The sequence below is a fragment of the Daucus carota genome, chromosome 5 (genome assembly GCF_001625215.2).
Source record: "Daucus carota subsp. sativus chromosome 5, DH1 v3.0, whole genome shotgun sequence".
Classification (NCBI taxonomy): domain Eukaryota; kingdom Viridiplantae; phylum Streptophyta; class Magnoliopsida; order Apiales; family Apiaceae; genus Daucus; species Daucus carota.
The window spans coordinates 26,733,459-26,753,648 of record NC_030385.2 but is presented as its reverse complement, the minus strand read 5'-3'; the positions used below and the strand labels follow the sequence as shown (position 1 = coordinate 26,753,648).

Below are 20,190 nucleotides of genomic sequence, written 5' to 3'. Positions count from 1 at the left end.
AATAATTTTAAATTTTACGTTGAGTCGTCTTTACTATTAAACCGGAGAAATTTTGTATTATATCATACCAATATACGACTGCAATACTATTTTGTGATATCAAGCGTTTAAATGGATATAAGAAGACATTTATTAATTTTGTGTATTTAATAATTATTATAAAACTTTTTTTTAATATGTATGGGACTTAGTTTGATATAACTTTTATTAATGAGAATTATAAAATAAGTTTTTCCTCTATGGCTCTTGGATGTTATATAAAAAAAATACAAACCCCAGGGATGGCAAGCAGCTTGCATGATCAGAAATTCAATTTACATTTGAGATAGTGAGAATCAACCGAGAATATTTTATTGGTTTCAAAAAAAAAACCCGAAAATATTTTATAATAATTTATTACTCTCAAATTATCTGTCTTGTTTGACTTTTGTGGTCAAATTGACTAAAATTTGACTCATGATCTTGAAAATCGAAAAAAATACATTTTGAAGTAGAATAGATGATGATTTTAGTAAAATGTTTTTCATAATTTTTTCAAATATTTCTATATGTATAAATTTCATTCAAAATTTGGTCAATTTGACTAGAAAAAGTAGACAAATAAATTAGGACGGAGGGAGTATTATTTATATATTTATAGATTAACTATTATATTATATGTTTTCCAAAAAAACATTTATTAGGTGCATTTAATCAAAGTATTTTTAATATGTGTGTAATAAATTTATGAATAATGACTATATAATGATAAAATAGATATTTAATAATTTAAATATTCTTCATATTTCATATAAATATTTAAAATTTAGAGCTAGTAATTTTTTTTAGTAGATCAACATCATAAAAGAAAATTGTTCAATAGCTAGAATTATGTTGTTTATATAAATAAATAATTTCTAATAAAATCACCTCATTAATTTATAATTACTTTTGTAAATAAATTAACTAAACGACTTCATTAACATTATAATAAGTTATTATAAATTTTACAAAACCCGTGATTTGTTTTTAAAATACCTTCACTAATTTGTCAGACTTTCAATGCTACGAGGCTTGCTGCATGTTCATCGTTTTTGTTGTCCAGACACGTGGTAAACTATATGATTAACACTTCACCGTACCACTGCTAACATCTCAACATTTACTCACATTTACTCACTATAACGACCTAGCCATAATATTATTAAAATAATTTACTAGAGCTTATATATTAAAATATTCAACAAAACATTAATTAATTAGATAGCATCTGTGTCAGTCTATAAATATATAACTTCTAACCAAATTTGGTCATAAATTTCCTATTTCACCTCATCTGCTGTTAGCCATTGCATCACACACATTCAACAATTAAGTGAAAGTCTGATCTTTGATGATAACCAAACTCTTTCTAAGCGCCTACCTAAGATTAGATTCACTTGTGCTTCTTGTTAAACTGTATGTACAATTTTCTATCCTAGTTTCCATTATTGAAGGAAGAAAGGTAAAATTGTAATCTGTCAAAGATCACAATTTGTGTTGCATTTATGTTTGTGAGGCCTCTTTATTTCTCTAATTGTTCTGCTGTGACCAATTTATGAGAGATCTGTTGAGTATGAGAGTTGCTACTTTGTTAATTTCAAGAATTTTAGCTTGTTTTTGAGTGTTTTAGTTTTGTAGCTCACTGATAATTGAGGCTGTTTACATGTGGTATGTATTGATGAGTTCTTCTTATATGATGTTATGTGTTCTTCCCTAAAATTTAACTCTTTTGTTGCAGATATTGACATGGATATGAGCGGAGATAATTCAAGAGCTTCCTGGGTTTCTATTACCCCAGTGAAGCAAAATCGAGACCCGATCTGTAGTTATCAGCAAGAAAATCAAACAACTCAGCCTTGCAACTTTGTTCCTGGACAAGTTTGCAAAGAAACTGAGCTGCCTGAATCAAGTCAGGTCTCCCATGTTCTTCATGGAACTGGGTTTCCTGAATTATCTGCTCACAGCAGTTTGACAAATCCTGTGAAAGCAACCACTGAATTGAGTGGTACAACCTTCTCCATGGATTGTGTTGATAAAAATATTCCATTTTGCGATCTATTGGCACTTGCAAATGCTGCTGCCAAGACAGCTTTGGGGTCAAACGATGTTATTGGTTCTATACCAGTAACTCGGTTTGAAGGTATTTCATCACAAGAACCCAAGTTCATTACTTTTCATTTCTTGAACTGAGTGTGCTACTTGCACACATGTACTTGGTTGATTCATGACATGACTATATGTTTATATTGAAAAATATGCACCACTTTATTACTGGGATTAGAGACAGGGAGGGAGGGATTTTTTTAACGTCGACATGAATTTGGTAATCAATTTACAAAGCATTGTTTAGCACCCAAAAAAGGAAAAGGCACTAACTTGCATTTACACTTGATACAGATAAAGAAGCAGAAGAAGGGAATGAAACAAATCAATTAGGAAAGGAGAAACAATTTGATAACAATATGGGTGTTGTCCAGCAAACAGAACAATCAAGTGATGCCATATCCTCACAAGTGTTAGAGAAAAACAATTCTGGTCCAGGGGGTAATGTAAGTTTGGGCAGAAGCACACCAGCGCAGCAAAAACCAAGGAGAAAAAGGTACATGCCCAAGGTAGTAAGAGAAGGCCAGCCTAAAAGAACCCCCAAACCAACAACCCCAAAACCTGTTAAACCAAATGATACCCCAAAACCTAAGAGAAAATATGTTCGAAAGAAAGGAACCAGCATTCCACAAAATCCTCTCTTTGTAGATTTAACTGAAACAGATGAGGAAACTCCAATAAACTTAACTAACACAACCAGAAACTTTTACCCAGACACTCCCTCGGTAAATTTAGACAGCAGTAAGTCAGAGACAGCTGGCCGTCCCCAAAGATCCTGCAGAAGATCGTTGAACTTTGACAGTTTGCAAGAGGAAGAAGAAAGTTCTCCATACAGCAATGCCTCAGGATTTCAATCACAAATTTCTTACGCAAAATTTCAATCTCAGCTTGGGCAGGGACCGGACGTGAGTGCTGTAAAAGGTCAATTGGATCAAATAGCTGATGTCCAAAGTTGGAGTACAAGAGCCAAATGTCGCATTGTTTTCTCAGACGTAACTCATGACAAGGAGTCGAATGTCATACAGATGATAGATTTAAATTCTCCTCCAGCGTCTAGTAGTCCAAATGATTCCAACTGCAGCACCAGTACCCCATTATCCAAAGAGGAACATGCTAGAAGGATGAAGAGAGGACATCCAAGTCCCGCTGATGATCTCTATAACACCAATATAGTTGGGGCACGCCAAAATTCTGTACAAGCATATCTAGCAAAGTTCCCAGTTGATCAGGATATCGATGATGGTATTCCTGGAATGCACTTTCCAGCGATTTATAAGAAAAAGAGAACTGAAAAATGCCAAAATGTAATAGATCAGACAACTGGATACTCTCCAAAGGTTAACTGGGGGGGTGCTTTCACACCAGAGTCATTTGCAGCTCAATGTGCTAAACCTCTCATTACTGGAACCATGATGGATACAGGCAATAAGGGAACTAGAAAGAAGCGCTCAAAGGCCTCTACTAGAGTACGGGATATCGCTTCTCTGATTGAAATTGCAGAGAGCATACAATCAACAAGATTAAGTATCCAGCAAGTTGGAACTTCCCGTCAATCATACTGCCATACAGCAAAAACAACCAAGAAGCGAACTAAGAGAAATCATCGGGCTTCAGGTAACAACTTGATGTTTTCCTCTTAAGGGGACATTCACTCATCAACTTTTCTAACCATTTTCTCATTTGTTGGGTATCTTATCCAGGTGCGTTTCCTGTTGATGCGCTAGTTGAACATTTAAGGCATCTAGATATCAATGCAGAAAGAAAGCAGGTTGCATACCCTAATGTGTGGGCACGCAGCTACAATACTGCACAATATCAAGAGCAAAATGCAATCGTTGTTTATCAGAGAGATGGCACTCTTGTGACTGTTAAGAAACGAAAATCACGCCCTAGAGTTGACCTAGATGATGAGACAACTAGAGTCTGGAAACTTCTGCTGCAGGACATAAATAGTGAAGGTATTAATGGGACAGATGAAGAGAAAGAAAAATGGTGGGAAGAGGAGAGAAGAATTTTTGATGGAAGGGCAAACTCATTTATTAAGTGCATGCATCTTATTCAAGGTAATTATATACTTTCCATATTTTATAAACATGTCAACTAACTAGGAAGACCTTTGGTACTTCTTTTGCAGAGTTAACTTTGGATTTAGAAAACAAATCTTTAACTCAAAGGATGTACAAGTAAGCTTCCCATATAATAAAACCACAAGAGATGATTTTCGAGCCCAGTGGTACTTTTATATGATATTATATGTGTAAGCATTTATCTGATAAAAAATACAAGCACCTTCTGACCAATCTCAAGTTCCAGACAGTAATTGTGGAAGAGTTGTCGGGGTGAAACTATGAAAAATAAGAAGAAGCATTTAAGGCACTCCAACCTTTTATATGAAGCTCATGTATAAGAGGCATATAAAGCCACCCTTATATATGTAGCTCATGAATAAAATGCGTAAAAAGCCATAGTATAGAATTGGAGATATTACCTGGATTTTGATGGTGACGCCACAAGAAATCAATCCTGACCATCCTAACAATGTGAAATATACCTCATCATAAATGGTGCTTTTCTAGCTTCCAGGTACCCTGATATTGTGAGTCGTGTGATGATAAGTTATGGATGTTATACTATTATAGCAACAATGAAAATGTTGATCATTTAAATGGTAAAACATGCTGCCCCATAGGTATCATTGTTCACTTTATTACATTCCTTCCAATTGCATGTTCCAAATGGTGTTTGTGAAAGGTGAAACTATAATAATTAGTAAAAGGCCATTTTAATTAGTCTACTCCGTATGTTATGAGTAACTGATGCATAGAACTTCTTAAACATGAATAAGAATTGCAAATCTTACTTGGATTTTGGTGGTAACTGCAGAAAGTCCGTCTTGTTTTTACAGGAGACAGGACCTTTTCCAGGTGGAAGGGGTCAGTTGTGGACTCTGTTGTTGGTGTTTTCCTTACACAGAATGTCTCAGACCATCTGTCCAGGTCAGCTGGCCATTTGTGTCTTTTAAAGAAATTGATACAATAAAATGTAAGTGAAAGCACTTTTGACATCTTTAATTTTTGTCCTTGAAGTTCTGCCTATATGTCACTCGCTGCACAATTTCCCCTTGTTGAAAAGAGCAACCATAATCCACTTTCGGAAGACGTGGTGAACATTACAGTAAATGACTTAGAAGCATGCATACTAAATCCAGATGATACCATCGAATGGCATGGTATTAAGTCAAAGCCACCCACTTTAACCCAAAAATCAACAATACTTGAGGATGTTGAAAGTAATGAAGACATAGAAGTAGTCAACAGCAATGAATCCTCTGTAAGCAGCATGTGTTGTATTATACCAAAAGATATTTCAAGCTGCAATTGCTCGGACATTGCTGGGACCACATCTTTTGTTGAGCTTCTACATATGACAGAACAAAACAAGTACAATGGGACAGCCATATCAGGCATACACTGGGAAGGAAAAGAAGTTTTTTGTAGTTCAGAAAGTGGATTATCAAGAGAAAATGCAAGCCACAGTGTAGTTCATCACATGGTGGAAATCCAAAGTAAAGAGGTACAGAGCTGCACTCGAAATGATTTCCCAGATTGCAGCATTCAAACTGAGTTGGATATAGTGTGTCATCCTCAAACATCTTCTTCAGACCTTAAGAATGAGGTCAAATCCTCTGATCAAGACCAGGTCGAGAGAATTAATTATACTGAAGGACCTAGGACATTGGAAGAGACAGGTGGCACTGGTACTTCTGATATTTCTACAAAGAATGAGCAGGAATCAAGTCTAGAAAAACACAATTCTCTTTCACCCACGATCACTGATGGCAAGACTTATAAACCCAAAAGGGGAAGAAAAGGTAAACAACCTGCAGTTAAATGGGATAGCTTAAGAAAGCAAGCACAGGTCAATGGTGAAAGAGTGCGCACGCCTGATACATCTGACTCGGTGGACTGGGAGGCAGTAAGGCGTGCTGATGTTGAAGAAGTTGCTCACACAATCAGAGAAAGGGGAATGAACAACATGCTTGCCGAAAGGATTAAGGTATGACATACCTTTCATAGTTAAGAACCTCATTTTGTGGCACACCTATCTTCTACTAGTAATGTGTGAAGTCCTTCACAGCAGTTCAAAATCTGTTTGAAATTTATACAGGCATTCCTTGATAGACTTGTTAGTGATCACGGAAGCATTAACCTTGAGTGGTTGAGGGATGTCCCACCTGACAAAGCAAAGTAAGTATTTACTTCCACTATTCTTTATATTCAAGACAACCGTACATGTAATTAATGAAATGCTTTCTTCAACAGAGAATATCTACTGAGCATCAGGGGGCTGGGTTTAAAGAGTGTCGAATGTGTTCGGCTTCTAACGCTGCACCATATTGCTTTCCCAGTAAGTTGCATACCTTTGCATTTCACAACATCTTGCACCAACTTGGTATAAATGAGACACTAAACATGTCTTGTTGAGCAGGTTGACACAAATGTGGGACGTATAGCTGTTAGACTGGGATGGGTACCGCTTCAGCCACTGCCTGAATCGCTGCAGTTGCATTTGCTTGAATTGTGAGTTCTTAATCACAGTATATACTATCAAGCCAAACTGGAAACGTAATAAGCTATAAAATATTAGGTATCCTGTGCTGGAGTCGATCCAAAAGTATCTCTGGCCAAGACTCTGCAAGCTGGACCAAAGAACATTGTAAGCCAACTTTCCATTCACATATCAAAATACACTAAATTCATTTAGTAGATCACTTCTCTATTACTTGCTTATAATGGTGCTTCTACCAGATATGAATTGCACTACCAGATGATCACATTTGGGAAGGTAACTCTATCATTTTAAGTACAAGTACATATTTCCAGTTTTATGTTCATGATGAAATGGCTAAGAGAAAGTTGTGACCTGTGCAGGTCTTCTGCACAAAAAGTAAACCTAATTGCAATGCGTGCCCCCTAAGAGGAGAGTGCAGACATTTTGCAAGCGCATTTGCAAGGTATGATATCCACCTCATTAAAAAAACAATCAAGTGTATCAACACCCAGGCAGATATTTACAGGTAGTCCAGAATACTTAAATGTAAAAGGGGTTGATATTCAAAATGGCTACCCAGCATATACATATGCAGAGACTTCAGACTAGTAGTTGACCAGAAATGCAGAGATGAGCATAATAATAGCAAGCACCGAAAGATATTGTTAGTGGTGTACTGATGGATTATTCACAAAATTATATCATTGCATCATAATAACTGAAGTTATCTAACACAAGTATCCATGTTACTTTTTGGTCAGATGTGTAACAAACTTATTTTATGCAGTGCAAGGCTTGCCCTACCAGGGCCAGAGGAAAGAAGTATTGTTGCATCAGGATATAATGTAGTCAATCCAAACCCTGTTGTGAACATAAATAGATTACAGCTACCTGCATCTCAGAGTGATCAATTATCGGAAAAGAATATGCAGATCAGCCATTGTGAGCCTATAGTTGAAGTACCTGCATCACCAGAGCCCATAATTGAGGTGCCAGCAACACCAGAGCCTGAAAGAGCAGAAGGAGGAGAAGATGACATTGAGGACCTTTTTGATGAAGATCCCGATGAAATTCCTACAATCAAGTTGGACATCCAGGAGTTCACACAAACCTTGCAGGAGTACATTCACAGGAATATGGAACTTCAAGAATGTGATGTGTCCAAGGCTTTGGTGGCTTTAACTCCAGAAGCTGCATCCATCCCAGCAGTAAAACTAAAAAATGTTAGCCGACTAAGAACAGAACACCAAGTGTAAGTGTGTACTTCAATTCATTACATAGTAACCAGCTAATTTGCGTAGTATATAAAATGTGGGAGGGCCGGTTTCCCAAGTTGAATAATTTACTGAAGTAAAAAACATGTTCAAGGTTGGCTAGAATAGTGAGCAGTTTCAACAATTGCTAATTTGTATTAAATGCTTCTTCTTTGTATGTAGGTATGAGCTTCCTGATACACACCCTCTGTTGGATGGGGTTAGTATAAAACTAGATTGAGCATAAATTTCTGCAATTACTTCTTTTATGTTACAGTATTGTCTAATTGATATAATATTACAGCTGGACCGAAGAGAACCTGATGACCCATGCAGTTACCTTCTTGCTATATGGACTCCTGGTACGCATTTGAACTATTGTTAAAGACCTAGATCACTAATATCGTATATTACTTTAAATTTCAAGGGTCATGACTACTATCTTGTGTTAACCTCATCTAGTTCCATGCATGAGCAAAGGTGAAATTGACATGCATCCAACATTTTTGCATCAGGTGAAACAGCAGATTCGATTCAACCACCAGCAGGACCATGTAACAACCAGGAATCAGGTGGATTATGCAGTGATGAAACCTGTTTTGCATGCAGCAGCACAAGGGAAGCACAATCCCAAACTGTTCGAGGGACTATTTTGGTAAGAATGGCACTGGTTAGTTTTGGATAGGCCGCTAGTACACATGTCAACATTGAATTTAACGTCTTATGTACAGATACCCTGCCGGACTGCTATGAGAGGGAGTTTTCCACTCAATGGGACATACTTCCAGGTTAATGAGGTAACTACGGAATCAGCTAGCTAGCTTATATTTTCAACAGTGATTATACTGTGATGTAAACTTTTTGTTATATATATCCATTTTTCTACAGGTGTTTGCAGACCATGCTTCTAGCATAAACCCACTCAACATACCTAGATATTTGTTGTGGAATTTGCCAAGGAAAACAGTGTACTTCGGAACCTCTGTAACTTCTATATTTAGAGGTAAAAAATCTTAAACCACCATGATTTTGAAATAATCGTCGAATTGGGATAATAACACTCTCTTATCTTATTAGGTATGGAAACTAAAGACATCCAGTTTTGCTTCTGGAGAGGTAATAATAAGCCCGCCTACTCTTGATAACTAAACACTAGTTACGAATGATATTTTTTTATAAGCCTGTGGCACCAGCAGTGCAATAAAATTCTGTTGGATGTCTACAGGTTTCGTTTGCGTGAGAGGATTTGACCGGGAGAGCAGATCTCCAAGACCACTTATGGCGAGGCTACATTTTCCGCCAAGCAAGTTATCCAGAGGGAAAGAGAAGAAAGAAAGCGAGTAGATTGTAACACTCATTGAACACGGAATTCGGGTTCATGTAACAGGCTCAACTTTGTAACCATTAATCTTTAACTGCTAATGAGAGTGACTGATTGTTTTTCTTCATCATCCCTATCAATCTTCAACTAATTTGAGTGTATAATTGCGTCTAAGGGACTTATACTTGGTAACAGCATTCTAGCTGCATCACACTCTGTCTAAAGTGACAACTGACAAGTAGAAGTCATGGATTTCATTTTGGTATAAAAATAATAGTCATGAAAATTTAATTGAAATTGTTTGCTGATTCTAATATATCCACATCAACAATTAGGCAATCCAAAATCATTCGTATCCAGCAAATAAGGCATATTACGGTAAAAGAAAAATAATTTTCGTAAAATAATCGAGTCGGAGTCGAGATCAAAGTTTTGAAGCAATGTGTATTACCTGAGAATCTGAGATGCTTGTGTGGAGTAAAGGGACCAGAGAGGAGACACCAAAATGATTTTCAAGAATATTTGGGCGTCTCGAAGAAATTAAAGTAGATCGGGCACCTATTTATAGGTGTTTTGGCGGGTTCCAGATTTTAGATTTCCCTCCATTCCATTGGGAATTTGTGATTACTGATTTTAGTCCGAACAAACTACTAAGATTTTGTTAGATTAATATTCTAAAAAAAAAAAAAAGATTTTGTTGAGCACGATTGGATAGCCCAGGTGGTGGGTCTATCCTCTGTTGTCCCGGGAGATCCGGGTTCGACTCTGGCTCACCCGAAAAGTATTGGAACAGATACTAATTTGTAAGGCATATAAGCCTGCATTTAATTTGTAAGGCATATAAGCCTGCATTGTCAAAAAAAAAAAAGATTTTGTTACTATAAAAAATAGTTTAACTTTAAATAGAACTGGAATAGAAATAAATATAATGAATATTTTAATATTTTTTATCAGTTTGTTAGCACAATTGCTCTTAAAATTTTACTAGTACTAGCTTTTAACCTGTGCAAAGCACGGGCGGATATATAATTTGTAATTTATTTATTATAATTTAAATTTTAACTCCATCTTATTAGTATTTTAGTATTAATGAATTAGATTTTAATTAAATTATATTAACCATTAAACAACTGATTATATTTTCCAACAGAATTTTAACTTTTAAAATTTATTATCTATCTATAAATATTTTTCTGATATTAAAATGTGACCGTTTATTATTCAATTAGTTTTAATCAAAATTTTCATACGTAATGGTTCGTGTTTGTAATGAAGTAGAACACGTTAGAGTTAAATTTTGAGAAAAATACGTTATAATTAAAAAATAACGTCTCTTATTATTTATATGTATTTTAGACAAAAGATATTCAAAATAATATATTTATAATTTTATTTGTAACGTCATTATAATTTTCTATATGAAATATTATATGATAATGTATCGAAATTTGATAAAATATTGTTAACGAAATTTTTTATTTGACTTCCGGCTTGTCTTTATAAGTTATACATTTATCTATAAGTGTTTTTCAATATTAACATATATTATCAACAGTAGTTTCACCTTCTTTCAACTCATTATAAATATATTTAAAAGGACATCAATATACGTTTTTAGTATATGAAACTGTTTAATAATGCAAGAGTTTCAATTTCAGAGGAGAGTACCAAAACCAAGAGATACATATAAAGAGTGTTTTTAATTTTTTAGTATATGAAACTGTTTAATAATGAAAGAGTTTTCCAGAAGAGAGTACCAAACCAAAATTTTGTACCACTGCAAATTATATCCATGTTAGCTTTTGATAGTATAGTATAGATAGTATAGATTCACTAATTTCCCAAGTGAAGAAACATGGAGGGCAAAAAAGAAGTCCAACACGACACTGGAATTCATTAATAGACAGTGTATTAATATAATTATATTTTTCTCGAATATAATACATTGATCCAATTAATAGAATAGTTAATCTAGGATTATTTTATTTCAATTTTAGAGTTCTAACCGAAAAATTTGAATATTTAAGTAAAACTGAAAGTTGGCCTCACCTCCCCGAAATTTAAGTACCGTATATATATCTTCACTAGTGCGTAAACCGATTCAATATATAAATTGAACAAGTTTGTTTCCTTCATCTTATTAGTATTCTGTTTTGTCTTTGAAATTTATCTGAAAAACTGAAATCGAAATTGTACTGATAATTTTTGAAATCGAACCATGCTCTCCCATACTCTGCCTGGCCTGCAGAGCTTGTGACTTGGGGAGGGAGGCAAGGAACTAATGCATATTGCATTACAGGTTTTACAGAAAGTCTGCAACTTATTCCCGTGAGCTGCTTTGGGAGAAGCATGTTGAATTTTCTCAGAGTTGAAATACTCGTTAGCAATTACTTTGAGAGAGATGCATTGGAAAATGAAAAGCATGACAATTTTTCAACACGGCACCTACAGATAACTGAATATGCTCGTTGTTTTGTGCATCCAGCCAGGTTATGAATACTCCATGCTTATATATGAGTCTTGTGAGCTAGCTGCTTCAAATATCAGAAAGGCTTGTCCTTATGCTACTGTTGGCATCGGATAGTCTCGAAAACAGAAGTTTTTATAATTCTGGGTGCCAAAAAGGGCTAGCAGTAGTGCAGTTTATAGTGGAACTTGTGCGGTTGTGCCATGATGCAACAGCATCCGGGCTTTGGGAATATGTAGTTTTGACAATTTGTGTATTGATTCAATGCATGATATTTCGTCTGTTTGTGCAGGGTTAAAATTTCCACAATACAACTGAGCCCACTTCTGTGAATTTGAGTTTTGTTTTTTCAGCAGCATGTGAACTTGTGTGTTTTACTAGCTAGTCATCCATATCAGTGTAAGTAACACAGAGCCATCTCATCTGTGGTGTCATTCGAGATGTAAAGATATCTGATCACTTGTGGCCCTCATTTTCCGCTAATAAGAATTTTGTAACTTTTTTCCACATTGTAGGTTGTTATGAATTATGATGGTAATATGGATTTTGGCAAGCAGCTCTACTAAAACTAAAATCTTAACGAAAAATATTGGTGAAGTGTCATGTCCACTTTGACGACAACAATGTGTCAAATATAAACTTAGAGGGAAGATGTGTTAATAAAGCATGAGATGGTGTCCATATTTTTTATTAATCAATATGTAATAAGAATCGGTATTTCCGGTGTGTGCCCATGGGCACACACCAAGCTCCAATTTCTATAACTATGGCGGATTTTGATTGGCTTCTACTTGTTTATAACGGTGGACCCCCTGCAAATCCACCAACCACACCAATAAAAATCCACCAATCTTATAGAATTTGGTGCTTAGCATGTGCCCATGGGCACACACTAGACAAACCCAATAAGAATTAAATCATACTATCGAATATCTGTTTCATAAATATAAAGAATCATAAATTAGTTTGACTTATAAATTATTTATATAGACCCTATAATATTACTGTTTTACATTCCAAGAATTCTATGTTATAGGCATGAATAACACAGTGAGCAAGCTGGGCAGTCTCTGGTGAGGTTGATGGACTGAATTCTGAAGTGGAAGTTGATGAGGAGATCCAGATGAATGATCAGGCCTAGCCTCTTAAGACCTGGATGCAGTTTACTACTTGATTGGGCTAATTTACTTCTTAGGATGATCACTTGTTATGTTTTTCTTACAAGACTACGGCCTTATTTGTTTTCCAGGCTGATTTTAATTCAAGGCTTTTGAGGGCTTAGCCCTCATCTTTTACTCTCCATCAACTTGTTGTCCCTTGTTCTTAATTGGTTTGGATTGTAAATTTTTGTTAATACACATTCTTAGATCATTTTGTATCAGCATTTGCCTCCTTGCCTTGAATTGAAGATTATCATATTATTCATATCTCAAGAAATCGGAAAAATCGAATCTTTAAAATCCATATACTAAAGTATTTATTTCTTACAAAAAGAATTATTTGATACTTACCAGTTACCACAGATATCAAACATAATAGAAGAATACTGTTACAAACCTCAGGAAAACATGCAAAATAAAATCAATAAATGTTTTCAGTCTATGACTGGGAAACGACAGTTATATCCATCACCATAGGCAATGAAATTATTGGAGCATCACAAAAATAAGAACATACCTGATAAAAAATGATCAAAACCAAACAAAAATTCTTCATAGGTTTTCAAACAGAAAACATATCATTCCTCTGCTTCTCCTTGATTCCTGCTCTGATATGATACTAAGGAAAAAATGCACTTGACCACATGCCATTCTGCGCATCTCCATAAGGCATCATCATCTCCTCTCCGCGACTAAACCCCATATTCGGGTGCTGCTGCTGCTGGTTCTGTATCTGATCATTACTGCTATTACCATTATTTGTGTTCATCCATTCACTAAACCAGTGCGGTCTCTGCTGCTGCTGCTGGTGCTGCATTGGCTCCACATCCCCCCCTGCTGCCTTTTCTTCCACTCCCTCGACACAATTAGCCACACCTTTACCTTTCATCATTGCAGCCACTGAGCCTGAGCTCGAATACGAGCTGTTACAATTGACATTAAAAGGCTGCATCACTACTTTCCCACCAGCTGCAGGAGCCACCTGGTTAATAATCTGAGCAGCAGTACTCTTCTTCTTGGCTGGTGAAAGCTGATCAATTCTCTTATTAATCTCCTTCAGCTTCTGATCAATCAGCCAACCAAGATCATTCAAATCAGGAATCATCAAATTCTGCAATCCCAATTTCCCCGTCAAGCACTGGTACATAACCTCAATCATTTCCTTCTCCCTGTTATCCTTGTGCTGTTTCTTGAGCTGTTCATTAGCCTTCGCGATCCTCTGACGGATAAAACTCTCCTGATTAACCATCTTTTTGCTTTGTTCCATCTCAGGCATCCGCTTGAACTGGGCTAACACGCGTTGGACCCCCAAAGTATTAGGCCAAACCTCAGGCTGAGGCTCATATTGGCTATAAATGATAGCACAAGCATCAATACCACATAAGGTACTCAACTCACCAACCTTCTTCATAAGACCCTTCTTCCTTTTCTTGAATGTTGCTTTTCTCGACGCGTCATTACTGATGAATGCTAGCTTCACCTTCTTTCTTGTCATGGCCTCTTTAACTTTGTGTAAACACCAAACAGGGCAAGATCAAGTATATGGAAGCTAGGTGTTTATATATAACTTTTTCTGCTCTTTCACTTCCAAGTATGAAATGTGGGGATTTGTTTGCCAATTAGGCAAATCACTCGCACTTAATGACTTGATGCATAACTTAAACACAAAGTTATACGTTGAGATCTTCTTCTTTGTGTGTGTTACTTTTTTATATTAATTTGTAATATTTCAGATGTTCGCTAAAACTTTTATCAATTGCGAAAGTGAATTATTAATCGAATTCCATGATTTGCTAATAATTAGTTATTATCTCGTTATATGGCAAGGTAATTACATCAGAATCCTGCTGAATATATTCAGTAGGAAATATATTAATGTTGTTGATTGTTTTCCTAATCTGTAGAGAATACTTGCGTGATCCTTAGGTACAATCGCGTACTGGTTGTATTGAAATATTAAAATGTGCTTGAATTGAAATTTGAAAGACTAGCTTTTCATTATGAAAAAAAAGCTGAGAATAAAGGGCATGCAGCTGAATATAAATCTGTAATGTGAGCTGTTTCACTTGTTTTTGAGACTCCTAGCTCTCTGCTTGATATATAGATTGAACTTGAACTTTAATATAGCATTACAGCATTCACCACTCGTCCACAACGGATGATCTACATATTATCAGGAAACATTGAAGATTCGTGGTTTGATAACTAGGGCGAGCACGGTTCGGTTTGAACATTTTTGGAAGTCCAAACCGAATCAAACCGATTTTTCAGGTTTCGAAAATTTACAAATCGTACTCAAACCGAATGTTATAAAAACTAATCCAAATCGACCCGATTCTTAACGAATTGGTTCGGTTTGATTTCGGTTTAATACGAAAATATTTTAAAAAAATTATACACTTTTATTAAATTATAATAATCCTAGGTGCTCCCTTTTTTTGTCACTTAATAAAATATTTAATAAAAAATAAAGGTGGAACTTTTTAAATAATCTCGTGAAAATATCACCTTTCAACCCTTCTCTCTTTGTCTAACTTATTTTTATCTAACCCCTTTTTTACTGACCCAACTTTTAACCCATGTAAATAAGCGTTTCTTCTGTTTTTTGATTATTTTTTTTTTTTTTATGATTAATTTTGATTAATTTAGGATTGGTAGACTAACGGGGCTTAACGGGAGAGGTATTATAGAGAGTGGTATAATAGTATATGTCTATCAATCGGAACTCAACTAGAAAAGCAAAAATTATTCTGTTGAAAAGCCAAAATCATGAGTGTATCATTAAAAATTTCTCTTATATACTCTCTCCGTCCTCTTTTACATGTCCACTTTAAAAAAAAATTTGTCCCGAATTAATTGTCCACTTCTCTTTTCAAAGCAATTTTTTGTATGTTTTTTCAAAAAGTAACAACTTCCAATGTTTGACTAGCATATATATATATATACACAACTCTATCTAATTCATTACATTTATTAGGGATATGTATGAAAACAAGATATCCAACTAACATTTTCCTTAAGATGCGTATTTTTTCAAAAGGAACAAGTAAAAGGGGACGGAGGGAGTATAATAAAATGCAATTTATATACTCCCTCCGTTTCAAATTAGATGTCCACTTTCAAAAATTCACATAGTTTAAGAAAAGTAGATTTTGAGAAAAAAGAGGCGTAATAAGTCATTAACTGAACCCAATGTGTGGTATATGGTTGATCTTGGAAATATAAATTTGAAATATGTGGAGGAGAGTTGATTTTGGAAATATAACTTTACATTGAAAGTTGAAGTGGACAAGTATTTTGATACAAATTTTTGTTTTCTAAAGTGGACATGTATTTTGAAACGGAAAAAGTATAAATTATCATATAAGAAACCAAAAGCTAAATATAATATAGTATCCGAGGGATCCATTGAAATGGATAACATTAATCACATGAAATCTACAAAGGCAGAGTAGAGGCTGTCATGCATATATAGAAAGAGTAGTGCTAACAAATTGTAGCCTCAGTCTTCTCCTTCAGTCATATAGTTATCTGTAAAAATGACATTCTCCAGACTCCTTATTTCCAGCATCTTCTTAATATTTCTTTCAATTTTCTGCCTAAACTCGGAGGCTGCAGTTAGCCGAGTTTCGACTTTCAACCAAGTAGGAGCCCTTACTGATCATCCTTTAAAAAGTAAGCAAGCTATAAAGGAGTCTTGCCATTATGTTCTTGAAAACTAATTAATTCATACTTTCCCACATTTAAAGAACTTAAATTTTGTTATATTTATGGTGCAGGAAGGCCATGTCCCGATTGTATTCCTACAGGAGAATGTTGTTGGTTGATATTTTGCTGTCAAGATACTGGGGATAACAAAGAAGGTGTCACCCCTTTGAACCATTTTGATGCAGGAAACTGAAATTAATCAATTCAACTGTGCATCAAATAAGATCACATAGCACAAATGTAATGTCTACAAATAAATATGACTAACTTTTAATTTATTTCTCCAAAATCAATTTTATACAATGTACGGATGATTTTTGATAGTTAATGATTGTCATAATATTTTTAAATTAATATTGTTGACGGGAGTCAACCTTATACTTTTTGACAAATATGGCTTATAGCCTTACAAATGAGTATCTGTTCTACGAAATTCAGGGTGAGTCAGGATCGAACCCTGGGACGACAGACGATAAGCTCTTTACCACTTTAATACAATAAATATAAAAAATTTAATATAACATTTCTCAATTTGATGTGAGTAATCCAATTATTATAGAAAGATCAAACTTTACCTGTTTAATTATTTTAAATAGTTCAGATTTGTGGTCCAAGTCCTTTAACCCAGTCCAATATCCAAAATTACTTTGCATTTAACAATTCAATATTTAGTTGAATTTAAAAAACAATTTAACATAGGCTCAAATACCATAAATATCTGATCCGAAACAAGACTAATATCTTATTTCTATTTTTTTAGCCCAACCCGATTATTCTCAACAGAAAAAGGAGCATCCCTGTAAACAAGAATATAATAATTTTGTGGATTTTATAATCCAATAATTTTGAGAACCAATTATATTGACAATAAGTGGGTGGCGTAAAATATTATAATACTGTGAAGCGCAGCCATTGAGATTCTTCACGGCTCTTCTAGACATGATGGAACCACTTGCAAATTTTGTATACAAATTTAGTAGGTGGCCAGTGGATTGAAGTTAGAGATAGACACCAAGGCAAACAAGATATGGTGCAAAATAATTGTAGTAATGAATTTCTGGGTCGACCATGACTTAGAAAGCATCTGGAATCCAGATAGGGATGTCACCGATTGAGACCTCCTCATCTCCTTGTCCATATCCATATCCATTTTCACACTCCATATTTTTCTCACTGTATTGTTTATCATACATGTCTCTGTTAGTGGTGGGCGTTACGTGTCCCCCAAGTCTGAAATAGCTTAGCTTTTCCATGACATTGGCCTTCCCGTGAATTTACACCAACAACAAAAGTCAATATTTTGCATAAATTCAGCCGCTCAACTATGTGCTCCATTCCTACTCTTTAGAGTAGATATGCACTCCTGGTTCAATGGTATCGAACTCGCTAAATGGTATCGGTCTCGACCTCGACGACAAGTATATAAGAAAATATCACATCTCAAAACCATAACACTACACACACAAACTTTCAACATTATTATAAAATTTACAAGTATATATTCCACCTCCACTATGCATAGTATCTACTTTGTATAAGGAACATAGACAAAGGTCGTTCCTCCCTTTCTATAAAGCCAAAAGCTTAAACTACTTGTCTTGCATGATTATATGTACACCAGATACTAACAAAAGCCAGTTACATGTATATGTACATTACAGATTCTTCATTTTGGATTATTCATTGAAGCCGCTGTTTTGTTTCTAACCTTTGGTCCCTGTTCACATCACTCGCTCCACAATGGGCAAGATGGATGATGGAAGAGCCTTGACATTATCAAAAAGGGGCACGATGCGGAATGCCCTTTCTCCTACTAGAACTGTGATGATTGAATATTGGGGGTGTTCCGGGGGAGATACTGTGACTAGTTTGCTCATCATCTCCTGAAGTAGAGCCATGGAATTTGTCGAAACCTCCATTATGGAAATGCTGAAAAACAGTAGGAAACACTGGGGAATCAATGAAACGACTAAAGCCATTGTTTTTGCGGATCTTTCTTGGGGTTGTTGGCTCATCGGAGTCGGATCCATAAAGTCCATCTCGACTGTGTTTCAACTTCGGTGTGAATGTGAGCTCTGGTTCACCCCGCATAATGGCCCCAAGCTGTTATAATTCAAGAAAGGCAACCAACACTGTTAACAATCAACATCATACACGGATGAAATATAATGAAAATGAATTCCACATTTAGATAATCAAACAAGGACGATTCTAAATCTTCTTTCTAATAGAAAAGGGATCAACTATCAAGAGTAATTCAATATTACAAACACCAAAGCTAATTCCATCATTGTAATTCAGAGTTCCTTGAAGTAGGACATCCTGAAATAGTATTACTTGGGACCAAGATGAGATAAAATTGAACTACAAATCAAACACTAGTCAAAAGCGGCCAAAAACTTATACCAAGAACTCCATCTTCGTAATGCTTGAATTGCTAACAATTTCAAATTTATAGTGCCTAGAATGTGAAAGGGAGAAAAAGTATTCACCTTGCAACCAAGAGAACAGAATCTGAAAGTGTCAAGGAGACTCCTTCCGCAAATTTCACAAGTATTGGTAACCCCTTTTCCAGGCCTGGGCTGTGGACGCTCATTCAGAAACACAATCTTGGCACTGTTGATGATATATGTTTGAACACAAGCTATGTCTATGTATTTCTGAATTTCACTCACTCTCACCACATTATGGTACGAAGACCTCCTTATCTGCAAACATCAATCAATCTCAATCCCCTAACAATTCAAAAATTAAATTGAATAGAAGCATATAACTCTAAGTATTATAAACAAACCTGAATAACATGGTGATCTTTGTGATGAACTAAACAGTAAGAACACAGGGCATTTCCCATGCAATCCAAACAGTACAGATTGCATTCACTTTTGCCCGAGACGCCATGAGACGGGCAGGGAACAAAGTAATTAGCTTTTAGCAGTGGTTTCAACCATGGCGGCCTTATCTCATCAGTTGCCATTCCAACAATTGGACTCACCTACAACATAATCAATATCAAAACCACATACATATATCAGTTTTCATTCTGAAAGACTGAAACAAACTAATTTAATCTGATCAGTAACTTGTAACATCTATACAGCTGATCAGTAACTTGTAACATATATACAAACTAACTAACAACAAAACAGGGCATCAGCTCTTGGAAAAGTGATACAAACGCAAAAAAGATTAAAATTTAAAACAGGGGAAAACATATTACCATAACTTCACTTGACAACCTGAAATTACAGATTAAACCTGTAAAAACATCAAGAATTTTACCATTTTATAGATTACAATACAAACACCAAAGAAAACCCGCAAATCAAACAAGATTATTGAAATTTATACCTTGGAAATAGCCTGGTGCAAAATATGGATGAACTCAAGTTGGTCTTATCACTTGGTTTCTTGTTGGCTGGAAGAGCAGGGGATGTATGTAGAAGAGGTAAAGACTGTATAAAGACAAGGACATTCAATGAATAGTTATATAAAGAGAGTTTACTAGAAACATTAAGGCGGTCCAAACTAATATTATTAAAATAATATTTTCTTTTGTTTATTAGTATTTATCTTTGACCAAAAAATTTATTGTTTTTATTTTTT

The 20,190-nt window shown here is 35.2% G+C and overlaps 3 protein-coding genes across 5 annotated transcripts; 1 reads left to right on the top strand and 2 right to left on the bottom strand.

Annotated features, from left to right (window-relative positions):
* Positions 1-1,292: 1,292 nt before the first annotated feature.
* Positions 1,293-9,379, top strand: LOC108222809 (DNA glycosylase/AP lyase ROS1). 2 transcript variants are annotated; one of them, XM_064094640.1, is made up of 20 exons: positions 1,293-1,483; positions 1,760-2,161; positions 2,419-3,738; positions 3,825-4,187; positions 5,030-5,120; positions 5,211-6,180; positions 6,292-6,371; positions 6,447-6,531; positions 6,613-6,704; positions 6,772-6,840; positions 6,933-6,969; positions 7,056-7,138; positions 7,463-7,927; positions 8,112-8,148; positions 8,233-8,290; positions 8,444-8,583; positions 8,660-8,725; positions 8,817-8,931; positions 9,006-9,044; positions 9,154-9,379. In XM_064094640.1, the coding sequence occupies exons 2-20, from the start codon at positions 1,768-1,770 to the stop codon at positions 9,270-9,272; spliced, it is 4,623 nt and encodes a 1,540-aa protein (XP_063950710.1). In that variant the 5' UTR covers positions 1,293-1,483; positions 1,760-1,767; the 3' UTR covers positions 9,273-9,379. The 2 variants fall into 2 exon arrangements, with proteins under 2 accessions (XP_063950710.1, XP_063950711.1); XM_064094641.1 differs by having other exon boundaries at positions 1,301-1,437.
* A 3,915-nt stretch (positions 9,380-13,294) lies between these two features.
* On the bottom strand, positions 13,295-14,803 carry LOC108220945 (agamous-like MADS-box protein AGL80). Its single transcript, XM_017394843.2, has one exon. It carries the CDS (start codon positions 14,369-14,371, stop codon positions 13,496-13,498), a length of 876 nt encoding a protein of 291 aa, XP_017250332.1. The 5' UTR covers positions 14,372-14,803; the 3' UTR covers positions 13,295-13,495.
* Positions 14,804-18,039: 3,236 nt separating this feature from the next.
* On the bottom strand, positions 18,040-20,068 carry LOC108222800 (protein RGF1 INDUCIBLE TRANSCRIPTION FACTOR 1). 2 transcript variants are annotated; one of them, XM_017396713.2, is made up of 5 exons: positions 19,936-20,068; positions 19,805-19,842; positions 19,379-19,579; positions 19,077-19,292; positions 18,040-18,687 (listed from the first exon to the last, which is right to left on the bottom strand). In XM_017396713.2, the coding sequence occupies exons 2-5, from the start codon at positions 19,805-19,807 to the stop codon at positions 18,361-18,363; spliced, it is 747 nt and encodes a 248-aa protein (XP_017252202.1). In that variant the 5' UTR covers positions 19,808-19,842; positions 19,936-20,068; the 3' UTR covers positions 18,040-18,360. The 2 variants fall into 2 exon arrangements, with proteins under 2 accessions (XP_017252202.1, XP_017252203.1); XM_017396714.2 differs by lacking the exon at positions 19,805-19,842 and having other exon boundaries at positions 19,936-20,056.
* Between the last annotated feature and the right edge of the window lie 122 nt (positions 20,069-20,190).

Excerpts from the sequence above, each read along its gene's own strand:
- LOC108222809 (XM_064094640.1), top strand. The coding sequence starts at position 1,768 with ATGGATATGAGCGGAGATAATTCAAGAGCTTCCTGGGTTTCTATTACC. Across the intron at positions 2,162-2,418 it reads ACCAGTAACTCGGTTTGAAG|ATAAAGAAGCAGAAGAAGGG; the intron begins GTATTTCATCAC and ends CACTTGATACAG. Across the intron at positions 7,928-8,111 it reads CTAAGAACAGAACACCAAGT|GTATGAGCTTCCTGATACAC; the intron begins GTAAGTGTGTAC and ends CTTTGTATGTAG.
- LOC108220945 (XM_017394843.2), bottom strand. The coding sequence starts at position 14,371 with ATGACAAGAAAGAAGGTGAAGCTAGCATTCATCAGTAATGACGCGTCG.
- LOC108222800 (XM_017396713.2), bottom strand. Across the intron at positions 19,293-19,378 it reads AAGATCACCATGTTATTCAG|ATAAGGAGGTCTTCGTACCA; the intron begins GTTTGTTTATAA and ends TGATGTTTGCAG. Across the intron at positions 18,688-19,076 it reads TCTGTTCTCTTGGTTGCAAG|CTTGGGGCCATTATGCGGGG; the intron begins GTGAATACTTTT and ends GAATTATAACAG.